The sequence below is a fragment of the Pan troglodytes genome, chromosome 18 (genome assembly GCF_028858775.2).
Source record: "Pan troglodytes isolate AG18354 chromosome 18, NHGRI_mPanTro3-v2.0_pri, whole genome shotgun sequence".
Lineage (NCBI taxonomy): Eukaryota > Metazoa > Chordata > Mammalia > Primates > Hominidae > Pan > Pan troglodytes.
Genome location: NC_072416.2, coordinates 27359133 through 27372681, shown reverse-complemented (window position 1 = coordinate 27372681; position 13549 = coordinate 27359133). Strand labels below are relative to the sequence as shown.

The window sequence follows — 13549 nt, the reverse complement described above, 5'->3', positions numbered from 1 at the left end:
TTTCTTAGCTGCCATGGGGCATAATTCATTTTGCTTAGTTATATGAAATTACTGTTATCAAAAATACCATTTTAAATTATACTATTATAGATATATGGGTAAAAGCTATAGTAACTACCCTAATATTGAAGCCACACCAAACATTAATCTTGCCCCAGAAAGCCAGGGAGTCTTGCTCCACCACGTAAGTGCTTTGCTAAGTTTTACAGCACTAGTGAAATACAAAATAATGGAGGCTCATCTTTTACTCTATGGATCAAAATTTAAATTAAAAAAAAAATTTTTGATGGAAAGACAATGCCAAACAACCAGTCAACTAGCTAACAACACTTCATTTGTTTCTGGGAAAATCATTTTTAAAATCTGAGAGTAGAAAAACAAGTCTTATTAGAGAGAAGTTAGTATATGAACACTTTTAGGTATCAGAAATGTCATGTCAAACAATAAGATGCATAATCTTCTGAAGCCAAAGAACTAGCAGAAAATTTCTTTTACACGTTGAAAGGCTTAAAAAAAACAAAACAAACAAACAAACAAAAAACACTCTCCTGGTCTCTTTCACAATTTACTTCCAATGGAAACTAAGTTTCAGAACATAGAAACAATGACCACATAAAAACCCAAAGTAGGCCAGGTGCGGCTCACGCCTGTTATCCCAGCACTTTGGGAGGCAGAAGACAGGCAGATGCTTGAGGCCAGGAGTTTGAGACCAGCCTGGCCAATATAGCGAAACCCCATCTCTACAAAAAAGCAACACAAAACAAAGTATACAATGTTGCTCTTTTAGGCCTTACAACATAAAGGATATATGCTATACAACTCCTTTGGAAAAAGTTGCTTTAAAACAATGGTCAACCTCATTCAGTATTCTGTCATCAACAGAGAATGGCCCCATGGAGACACCTAAGGTGTGTCTGCCCCTAAGAATCGGATTTAATGTATATACAAGGAATGAAAGTAGTAGTATAGAAACCAAGAGCTCCTCATGGAATGGGAAGAAACGGAACTAAGAGTTCCACTTTTTTAAAACAGGTTTTTGCGGGCTGGTCTGGAGACCTAGTATATTATTCAAATTATTAAAAAGAATTTTCCAGGTGGGGTCAGTCATTTTAAGAGTAATTGTCTGCACTATCCAAAACAATAGCCACTTGCCACATGTGGCTACCGACCACTGACTGAAATGTGGCTAGTCTGAACTGAGATGAGCAAAATACACACCAAATTTCTAATATTTGGTATTTTTAAAAGAACACAAGATGCCTTATTAAAAATACTTTATACTGACATGTCAAAATAGTAACATTTTAGCTATATTAGGTTATATAAAATATATTAAAATTAATCTGGTTATTTTTACTTTGAAATGCTCTGATCATTTAAACCCTCTGGGTCTCAGTTTCCTAATCTCTCAAATGGACAAAATAACTGTCCTGCTTACCTTTCAGGGTTATTATGAGGGTCAAATAATAAAATGTGAAAGATTTTTTTTGAAAAACTATACAACACCCCTTCAAATGTGAAGTATCACTGTAAATCCTCTCATACAGATAATTAAAAGATTCTGGCCAATCTAGAAGCAAAATGATTTCCATTTTTAATACATTATTCTTTAAAAAAAAAAATCTGAGCTATGGTTCCACCAGCAATGATCACAACTGCCTCCTTCATTACTGAAGACAGCAGTGCAGTGGCAGAGCACAGCACTCCACTTGCTTTGCCTGTCAGGCTCTGCACTGCTTGTCCCAACAACATGGTCCTGAAGCACACTTCGTTAAGACCTCAGGATCTAAAGCCTGACTGCCTACCTGGCTCTGCCACTTACACTGTGTGACCATGGTCAAATATGTTAACTTCTCTAAAGCTTAGTTTCCTCATCTATAGAACTGTGGCAAAAACACCCGCCTCAGAGTTGTAAGGTTAAAGGGATTTAACTCATATAAAAGCACTTAGGACAAAGCTTGACATATAGAAAGCATTCAGCAGACATCAGCTGCTGCTGTGGCGCTGGCGGCTGCTATCTTCAGCCCTATCTGCCCATGCTTTGGCTCAGTATTGGCTCTCACTGTTGGAAATAAGCTGACTCTACATTCATCCCTTCCAGGTCTTGCTTTTCTATTTTTCTAATCATCTACAATGTCTTAACAGTGCCAAGTATTACAACCTAACATTAAGAATAAAGAATTAATCTAGCTCAATTCACTGATTTTAAATGAGATACCTAGTGCTCAGAGAGCTTTCCTATGACTTAGCAATCAGCACTCAGTCTAGAATCCAGATCTGTTGACTAAAATGAGTTTTATAAAAGAGGAAAAGAGAAGTGTAAGGTGCAATGAGGGGCAAGACTGTAAGAGAACACCTAACTGCCCTCTATGAGAGCACAACTCAGGCCTGGTCATGTTACCACCAAGGTTACTGAGAAAATTTACTAATTAAGCTGCTGAATATGATCCTCAAAAATGGCAATAAAGCCGGAAGCTCTCTAAAACCTAGGTCTCATTTAAACTTGAATTTGGTATATTTAAGTCAATAACACCTATAAAAATCCCTTCAGCTCTTAACACAGTAACAGCAAAAAGCCCATGGATGTTGAAACATTCTCAACACCAAGAGATCCCAACTTGTATTGTTGCTTCCCCTCGGCCTTCAACGATTACATGCTTTCTAGGAACTACAATTGCATGCTTAAAGTAAAGGTTACACTAAACTACCCCTCTATAATTAACCTATTTCTCAACCTCTATTTTCCTCCTCATTACATTTCCCTTAAGATCCCTTCGAGAAATTTCTTCTAAAAACAGAACCTGGAGAGAAATCCATGGTAACCTACTGCTACTACTGTCACCCCCTCCTTTTTTTAAAGTATGGAAACTACATTTCCATGCTCTGTCAAATTATTTTCTAAGCCCAAGGATCAGAAAATAATAGCCCTGGTTCTTAGATATGAAACAGAAAAGAGTGTTATACATAATCTTTGATGAAAAGGCTTTTCAAAAAATTTTAAGAACAAAAGTCATCGGTCTCCATATTAATTAGAAATGTATTGGGGCTGAAATACAATACAAATCACCCTGTTTTTAATGTGAAAAAGCTCTTTAAAGAATCTAAATATGTAAATTAATATTTAAATGATAGGATAATAAAAACTATCAAAATGAAAATATCGTTGTAAGGCTTGTCGGAGTCTAATTGTTTTTATAGGAAGTTGTGTTATCTGGCTTTTTATTTAAAATAGAAAATAACCCATGGTGTTAATTTAAAAAAAAACCACAGTGGTTACTGGGGACCATTAAATGTATGCATTTTCTGTATTCATGGCATAAGAACCTATCTTATACCCTATTATAAAAATTATCACAATATATTATTTCCCAATTTTAAAGTTCACCTTTAAATGACAAAAAATAAAGCAAAGTATAAGATAATGTTCTGCATGAAAAGGATAAAGTCATGGCACAGGGTTTTGGCAAAGCACCAGCTGGAGGAGAGAGATTTCAATTATATTCCTGGTTCTGTCACCATGATAAAACCAAGGTCAATCACTTAATTCATTCTGATGCTTAGGTTCCTTATATTAAAAATGAACAAATGTATTAGAACAGATAATATCTGGCCTTTTTCAAAAATAAGAAAATATAAATTACATAAAATACTTTTTACTGTAGTGAGTTTATGTGCCAACATTTATATAAACGGGCCTGCCCACCTGGCTCATGTAGATATCTGCCTGGATACACCTGCTGGCTCCTACTAGCGACAAAAGACAAGTTCCAGGAAACCTGTCTTAAAAACCCTGTGACTCACAATTCCTCATATGGGCTATAAGTGTGTCATTTGGGGGTTTTCTTTTCTTTTCAAGAGCTATCTGGTAACACTCTATGGAAATACCAGCTGTCCTCACTTCACCAACAGGTTGTATTCAAATTCAGTTGTAAGCTGATTATTTGAAATTTGGAGAACAGTCTAATTTACAGTAGCGGCCTAGCCTGCTAAACTTAACATTTATTAGAGGTATTAAACCTTCCTTTATATTGTGTTCAGTGGGTAGATACTATGATGTGTCTATGAGACACACAGGAATACCCTATCAGTGCTGAAGATCTGGCAAAAGAAGGAAAAACTTCTTATATCCCTAAGCTTCTGATGATGGTTCTAGTAAGGACATGGTTGAGGTGAGAGACTGGAACCATGGGGTGAGACAGGAATGAAGTGGGCAACAGTATGAAAAGCTGTCACTTCAGATTTGGTGAGAAGTCAAATGGCACAATAATCACCACTCATGTGTTACAGGCTATTTATAAGCTGCCTACACATAAGTGACCACTTATACTGACTTGGTGATTTAGAGATTTGATTATACAAGAATGTAAAGATTTACTTGTAACAATTAGAGCCATTGCTGTATATGTTACAACTTTAAAATTATATTCACAAAAATACAATATTTAAAGACATCATTCAAGTGACCCCTCCCTTTCTTAAAATTTCTCAGTAAATAGAATAAATTCCAAACAAATACACTTATATATTGTCTTAGGCCTCTTCTCTAGCCATTTCACATACATTCTGACTTATCAGCTAATTCTTGAACTCCTTAGACACAGGGACCAACAGAGCCTAATTCAACACTCAGATGCTTGCCAAACTACTGAATCTACATAAAGTATATCCAACCATCCTTTTCAATAAACCTCTTAAGTTTCTTAGAAGCTCTTTTCATTGGGCAAATGGCCTTTCACACCATGGAACAAGAGTCTGATAAGTCTTTACCCCAACCTCAGACTTACAGAGGACACAACTTTCTCATAAGAAATCCCGAGCAATGACCGACCAGACTGCAAAGACTGTCCTACATAAACAGCCTCTGACAGAGGCCCAAGGCATCCGTCAATGCCAAACCACAAGAAGCCTACCAAAACCCTAACCATGGCATATACCTATGCATCCCTTCCCAGGCACCCCTAAGAGCAACCAAAAGGCAGGTGGCTAGGGCCACATCATCTCCTCTCATCTCATACTTAATTCTCCTCCCCTAATACTTGCTGATGACACCCCTAGGCTCAGGACATGTAGAACTGAATTATTTATCATTTCTCCTTTCTTTGTATCCCCTAGCCTGATTAACTCCTCTCAAATGTAGTCACTCATCTGGAACCTGCGAGTCAATCTAAGCTGACTCTCCCTCTATATCCTTTAAACAAATTCTGTGGATTACTTTAATAGTCCCTTCACCAGTATTTCACACTCTGGTATCTACCCCCTCTAAACCAATTCCACAATTTTCCAAGGTAAACATACTAAAATACAAACTTTTATGTCACTCTACTACAACATTTTCAGCATTTTCCCCAAAGCCTTGAGAAAACCTCCTAGCCTTTCCTAGTTCAACTCTTCAGAGTTCTACCCTTGGTTCCCTCCCTTTCCCCCAAGCAAAACCCATCCTTTAATGCATACAGGCTACCAAGTATTTCTGAGTTTTCACTGTTTGGAATCCTTTTCTATTCTGCTCCTTATTCACCTAATTTCTACTCTAAGGAAATTTCTCTGTCCCTCTGCCCCATTTCAGCCTGAGTTATGCACCTCTCTCTCTGTACTGCAACAGTTCCCCATAAATGCCTCACCTGCCATTTTTACAGCCTGTGTTTTCCCCTATTAAATAATGTGGACATAAGTATCTTGCTATAGTCTACATCCAGTTCCTAGCACAATGCCTGGCTCAAAAAAGGCATATATTAGAAATTAAAATAATTTTTCATTACAACAGATAATTGAAACAGTAATTTCACTAGGTTTTTAGAGCATTTTAATGTCTTGAAACCTTGACATAGTAGGAGATGAGTGCCCATTTAGCTAACTATGATCAGTTTTTAGTATTAACAATACTAATACAATTGTTTAGTATATAACAATTAAATGGAAAATTTTTAATAATTACAGATTTTTTTTAACTTACTTTGCATTTAATTATAGTTTCCTATACTAAATTAGCTAGTTTAGAATTCCCTTGCAGTAAACAATGTCCGAGGTTTATTTTAAGGCTAATGTACACTGCAAACTTTAAAAATCAGCCCAGGTACTAAATAAAGAGGGAAAAAGAAACTGACACTTTACTTCCTATTATGTCTATTACATTTTCTTTTAATACTCTATTTCTGTATTACATATAATAACATCATCTCAATTCAACCCTCATTTAACAAAACATAAGGAAACTAAGGCCCAGAGAGGCTAAATAAAATTTAAAGTCACATCATTCTATGTGCTATGTGGGAGAGTGAGATTTCAAATACTCTCAACTTGGCTACAAATTCCATGCTCTTCCCACTTATAAAATGATATATTATGAAACACCTAGGAACAGCTATTTGAAAGATAAAGATCTATAAAATGTACTTACCTTTGAAAAACTATTGACAAGATTAAATATGCATTAAATTGTACAAACTCAGCAAGTTACTTTATATGCATATTCAAAGACATTAAATATTAAAATGAATCTCCATTAAAGCTAAAACATTAAATCAAATAAATGCCTTAAAAATCTGTAAGAGTAATTTTCTTTTTAATTCTATGTTTAAACTGCTTAATATAAATAGTTTACACACATACTACCTTCTTTTGAGCAGCTTCCTTCTTTTTCTTGTCGTCTTTTTTCTTTTTCTTTTCTTCCATCAACTGTTCTTCTTCTTGCACTAAATCCCTGAACCACACAGTTGCAATTAAGTTTCCCAAAATGTATTAAGAAATAAAAATAATGTTGCATACAGATTCATTTTCACTTTTTCACTCTTATTAGAAGACATGGCAAATTATTATTTTATCATTCATTGAAATAAAACACAACCTGCAACCTAACCCTAACTATATAGCCACTATATGGTACAATTCACTTTAATAAGCCACAAGTAGTACAGCTTTTATCTCAATATCATATCAAGGAAGACAACCTAAAATTAGCAAATTTTACACTGGGAAACAAGCAATTTCCTCCAATCCTAGAATGTAAACTTCATCATTTAAGCTGGAGTTACCTTGCTACTGGCCCCAAGTATCAATTAGTAGCTAATGGCAATGCCTGAGACCTCCCCACAATCCTCTCTCACCTAGGTTTCTGGAAGCTACCTTTAGTTTTCCTTGCTCTAAAAAGCTTTGTAAATATTTTTAGAATATAACTTATTAATAAATAGGTGACTTGTATTTCAGCATTACAACAATTTCATATTCTATCAACATTCCAAGGTATTCTATCAATTCTTGGGAAACAATAACGTACTCTTGTTTGTTTTGAGACAGAGTCTTGCTCTGTCACCCAGGCTGGAATGCAGTGGCGTGATCTCTGCTCACTGCAGCCTCCACCTCCCGAGTTCAAGTGATTCTCCTGCCTCAGCCTACCGAGTAGCTGGGTTTACAAGTACCTGCCACCATGCCTGGCTAATTTTTGTATTTTTAGTACAGACGGGGTTTCACCAAGTTGGCCAGGCTGGTCTCAAACTCCTGACCTCAAGTGATCTGCCCACCTTGACCTCCCAAAGTGTTGGGATTACAGGTGTGAGCCACCACGCCTGGTCTAATAATGTATTCTTCATATTAGTTTGTTTAAATTTTTAAAATCTCAAATGGTTAAAGTTGTCAACAGAACCTATGGTTCAGGATTTCAAAGTGACAGACTGTGCAAATGTGTTTCAGGAAACAGGTTATTACCTTTCAGGAAAAAAGGTTATTACTTTTTTATTCTATTCAAAGCAGATGAATAAGCAAAAGCAAAAGCCACCCCACCCAAGAATAAACACAAGAGCAGTCTGAAATAGATGTTTTAGGCACCATCCTTTCTGGTGGAGCTCTAGAGAGGGTTCCAGAAGACCAGAGCAAGAGAGCATGAGGCAAAAAGACTGCCTAAGGAATAGAAAAGCCATAGCTACTCAACCCCTCCCACCCACTTCCCATCCAGATGCCTACACGGCCACAGATAGTAGCTGCTTCTAAATGCAGCTTCAAGCCAAAGAAATACTCTCTAAAGAAACAAAACCTTCCACAGGAGTCTGATAGGTGCTTGAATGGGTTTGGTTGTCCCAGAACAAAGCCCATCTTACTGGAGGCTGCTGCCACTCTCTCCATCACACTGTAAAGTAAAGCTTGCCAATCAACACCCTTCACACAGATCAGCCTTCCCATTCAGGGAAGGAGTCTAGTGGGCAAAGAAACCTTTGCAAAGGCGGAAGAAACTCACTCTGGCTACCTATAGTCATCACCCTAAAGTCTAGACCCTAAACCTTCATTCATAATACCAACAACCAAAATCACCAGTTACCCAAAGAAAAGCATCACACAAAATGAAAATACCTAACTCTGCCCTGAGGAAGCTTTCCAGAGGAGACACTAAGAATATCAGGCAGGGGCGTGGTGGTGGGCACCTGTAGTCCCAGCTACTCGGGAGGCTGAGGCAGGAGAATGGCATGAAACTGAGAGGTGGAGCTTGCAGTGAGCTGAGATGGCACCACTGCATTCCAGCCTGGGCGACAGAGCAAGACTCTGTTTCAAAAAAAAAAAAAAAAAAAGGAATATCGGGCAGAAAAGGAGAGCTTTGGAGATATGAACTAGACATTTTGGAAGCTGCACATTATTTATCAAGGCTGGAATGCATATGGCAGTAGGGATGTTGAAGAAGATAAAAGGAGACAGACAAGTGCCTAAGAAACTGGAAGGGGTTGCTATAGGTGCACTGCAATGAGATTAAACAAAATTTAAGTTGGCTTTGCTGATGGAACAGACTGAGAGGAGATGCAGACACTGAAAAATGAAATGAATGACATTATGCACAATTGATAAAAACTTAGTAAAGTTAAGTATAGGACTACTAAAATCAGCTAAAAGGATAACTGGAAGAAGAGTATGATAACTGTTGCTATATTTTGCTGTCATTTTGTTACAAGCAGAAGTGTCATGTGGCTAATGGAGTAACATAACAGATTCCTGCCAACTGTGGCCATGACTCACTCTCTTTTGAATTCTGTGTGCAGGAGGTAGTAAGACTGAACAAGCTCACTCACACTACAATCCCAGGGAAGTCAAGGAGCAAGAAAGCCACAGCATATGAGAGCAGCAGAGTAAAATCAGTAAACAACGGCAACTAGGTTACACCACCGTCATGTTACCTACCCTGAGACATGCAGAAGTCAAGATTAAAAGCTGATTACTAGTTAAAAATACTTAATCTTCTTCAGCCTCTGTTTCTTCATGAAAAAACTGGGGGCAAATGACCATACATGTCAATGTCTTAATATTTTTATAAGAATTAGGACTGCTTACTTAGCACAAAGCTTATCTAGTAAGCACTCAATTGCCTAGCCATGAATCCAACTCACCAGTCCTCAGTGGCACCCAAAAGGCTGTCTTTACCCTTCTTGTGTCAAAATAGCACAGGTACTTATTCAGAAACATCTAGCACCTTCAGCATTTGTTCTTCATGTTCTGCTGTGAATTACAGACATGTCCTTTTCTGATCTTATATGTCACTATAATTTTACTCCATGTAATGGTCTCTATCTGGAGTATTTTCTCCTTTCTCAATCTTCATTTTCAAGACTTTCTGATGAGGTTACTAGCAAGTGTTTTCCTGGCCAAAAATATCCCCCTTAGTACTTAAAAGATGTACCAGACATTTCTTCTCAAGGAAATATCACAGTATCAGCCGATACTGTAAGCACAGAGGGGAGTAAGTTTTGTTCTTCAACACCATCATCACAGCCAACCAGTCATGCTTTTTCCCATATCTCCTCCTTCAGAGAAAGCCAACTGGAAAAACAACAACAACACCTGTGCCCAAACACGTCAGCTTCCAGGAGTTAAATGTTCATAGAGACTCATTTAAGACATCTGACTATATCATTTACCACAACTATCAAGAGGAGCAAGGACTGATGGATTTGAAAGGCCTAAGTGGGCCACCCTGTTTGATGCACCTGCCACCAAGACAACACTCCAGTTAGCAATCATCCATGCCCTGAAGGCTACTTTGCAGGATACCTCACATCTGTTAGTTCTATGAATCTACCTCATTGTCTGTAAAAACCAGACTCCCCTTTTATCAGAACTTGACTTATGTCCTGCATCTCATGTATAAAGCCTTTGAGGTGGCCTGTAAAAGTCAATGCCACTGAGGGAACTTTCTAGGAAAATGGAAATGTTTTCTAACTTGATTGGAGTGATAATTACAAGGGTGTATACATTTGTTAAATCATTCACCTACACACTCAAGGTTTGAACTTTACTGTATGTAAATTGTATTTTAAAGTTGATTTCATACATTGACTAGGGGAAATGCAATATCTCGATCTGAAAAAACAAATAGATGAAGATTAGGATGGTACATTCCACATAACAAATCAAGCTAAGCTTCAAATTTTGCCCGTATCTTCCAGTAGCCACTACAAATGATTTACTTGTACCGTTCAAGAATGCGTTTCTGGCCGGGTATGGTGGCTCAGGCCTGTAATCCCAGCAGTCTGGGAGGCCAGGAGTTTGAGAACAGAATGGGCAACATAGTGAGAGTCTGTCTCTATTTCAAGGGCCTATCAAGGGAGCAGGGTACACCTCGGGGCTAGAATGCCCCTTCCTACTCTTGCGCTTCCTGACACTTGATGGTCAATTTTTCCTACATTCCCAGCCCTGAATATCATTAAAATTAATCCCTTCTGAAGGGTACTCTTGTACTTGCTATCGGAAGTATGTATGGACTAGCACTAAGCTTCTGGTGAGCAATGTGGAAGTATCTATTCACAATGAATTTTTAAATGTCACTATCTTATGATCCATCAATTCAAATCTAAGCCTCTGAAAAAGGAACTGTACAAAGATAGACACTGCAGCATAAAATCATAACCAAAAACCAATCAAACCAAGGGAACCAAAAACCAAGGGAAAAGTTAAATCACCCTGTAATCACACCAAGGAATACTACACAGTAATTTTAAAGTGGGACGGGGGGGTAGATTTCCATAGTGTACAGAACCAGCTCCCAATAGAAACCTCAAGCACTAAACTTCTTATTTATTTATTTAGAGACGAAGTCTCACTCTGTTGCCCCGAGCTGGAATGAGGTGGTGCTGGTGTCAAACTCCTGGGCTCAAGCAATCCTCCTACCTCGGCCTACCAAAGTACTGGGATTACAGGGGTGAGCCACTGTACTCAGCTAGGAAACATGATTTTTTTTATAGGAAAAAAATTCCTACGATTTTGTAGAAACAACTGAACACATCTGAAATAAGAAAACAAGCAAACATTTGATACAGGTTGTAAACAAGATTAGTGAAGTAAGACAGGTATAAGAGCTGTTTCAACTGTGGAAGGCTTTATGGAGCAGTAAGAAGTTGATCTGGCTCTTGCAAAAGAGGCAAGATTTTTTAGGAGCACAGAAAGGTGTGGGCACAAGCGAAGTATGGAGACTTGTCAGCATGACAATTGCAGGGACCAGCATTGACTGGAATTGAAAAAGGGAGGGAAAATGTTGGGTAAGAATAGGCAATAAATTGGCAAAAACAAGGGTGAGAAGACTGTTGTGAAAATCTAAGTGAATGTGTAGTTCCCCAAACTAGCATGGTGGCAGTGAAAAAAGCAAGCAAAGAATAAATCTGAGATAACTCAAAATATCCTAACAATTAGCTGGGGGGGGGGGGGGGGGGGTACATACCTGTAGTCTCAGCTACATGGGAGGCTGAGGCCCAAGAATCAACTGAGACTAGGAGTTGGAGGCTGCAGTGAGCTATGATTGTGCCACTGCATGCCACCCTGGGCAACAGTGGGAGAAATGACAATAATGGGACAAGGGGTTAGGTGTCTCTATTTTGCTTTAGGAGACAGAAAACAGGAAGCAACTTTCCTGAGGGCCCAACTAGCCTATCAGTCAGCAACACACCACAAGCTAGCTCATCCTCACATAGAAGCCAGCTGTATGTTACAAGCTAGAAATAAAAATACACTTCACATCTTCTGCCAAAAAACATTCTGTTCTCCTACTTTCTCCCATGCAGATCCCACCTTCTTCTATTTTCTTCCAGTCTTCCTCTTTTCCCATTTGATTGCCACCCCCCATTCCTTTTCTCATTTTTATCCTCCTACCTAAATTAATCACCAAAACCTGTCTAGCACTACACAACAGGAAGTCACTAGCAACCTTCAAAACTATAGAATTCACCAGACAGTAGAGATGAAAACTGAACTGGAGCAAAAATAGGTAAGGAAGTTGGAGATTTGGATCGGTTTTTCAAAAGCTTCAGCTGTAAAATGAAGAGAATAGGATAAAATGAAGTTTCGCTATTTTTTAAAGTAAGGACAACTAATAGTTATCTGGAAGTGGAAAGGGGTCATCGTATTGAAGGGTGGGGAACATGCTGTTTATAATAACTGACAATTATCTGCAAATACAGTAGTTAAATAAAATAGATATATCCATAAAATGGAATATTATGCAGCTGCAAAACAAAGGTCTCTTCTACATCCTGATGTGAAAGGATCAGGAAGGCTTAAAGTTAACTGGAAAAACAAAACAAAATCTAAGGCTCAGTGTGCTATCTTTTTGTGTTGGGAGGGATATGAATATATATATATTTACATGTCCTTGTATGTGCATAAAGAAATTCTGGAGACGTGTACATATACAAATTAATAAAAAATATATATTTGTGACAGAGTATGAGCACAAAAGAGGACAACAGACAGAGTGGCAGCAATGCTGTATATTTCTTAGCTTAGCTTTAGCTGGCATGTCTTCCCCTTAGGAAGGAAGGAGAATAGCATACAAACAGCAGTAAGGATCCAGATGACAGTATGGATCTCAAAAAGTGGGAAGTTGAGCTTGAAAGGGGCTTCCACTAGCACCATAATTTGAGCGATAAATTATGCTAATAAAAAATTACAAACAACTGAATAAAATAAGAACCCATGGGTCCATACTGATATGAATGAATGACTGAGTGAGTGGAGAGAAGTACCAAACCTTACAGTAAAATATCAACTAATGTAAGAAGAATGGTTGACTTTAAAAATCACTATTTGGCCCTACTGGTTAAGGCAAGCACATTGATGAGAAAACAAGACATTTACGTACTCTCAAAGTATCTCCCAACAATAGTGTTATTAATTACAAAGGGAAAAATACTAACTTTGCAGTGATGAAACCCGAAAGAGACCACCTCACCCAAGCAGTTGAAGTTAACCATCACCAATAATGGGATAAAAGGATATCAGGCATCTCCTGACATGATGTACTGAGACCACCACATCAATTCTGTACTATTCCTGCCAAAACTGCATAACCTGATCAGGTCATAAGGAAATAACGGACAAATACAGACTGAGGGACATTCTACAAAGTAACTAGCCTGTATTCTTTAAAAATATCAAGGTCCTGAAGAGCAGAAACTAAGAAACTTCCAGAATGCAGGCAACTAAACAAACATGAAAACTAAATGCTACTTGTGATCTTGGATTGAAGACCTGACCAGGAAAAAATAGATTTCGTTTGGCTCTAAAGGGAATTATTGAGACAACTGGCAAA

General features: G+C 38.0%; 1 protein-coding gene across 35 annotated transcripts in view; it reads right to left on the bottom strand.

Moving 5' to 3' along the window:
* The window catches only part of TNRC6A (trinucleotide repeat containing adaptor 6A), a 217814-nt gene that overhangs the window by 71385 nt on the left and 132880 nt on the right, over nucleotides 1-13549 (bottom strand). For 22 of the 35 annotated variants that reach the window (XR_001710268.4, XM_016929651.3, XM_016929647.4 and 19 more), the window contains one exon: nucleotides 6610-6697. The exons of the other annotated variants lie outside the window; for them this stretch is intronic. Coding sequence is in view for 21 of the 22 variants with exons in the window: in XM_016929651.3 (XP_016785140.2) it covers nucleotides 6610-6697 (88 nt within the window). In the remaining variant the exon portion in view is untranslated. The remainder of the gene's footprint in view (nucleotides 1-6609; nucleotides 6698-13549) is intronic. 35 annotated transcript variants of the gene reach the window in all.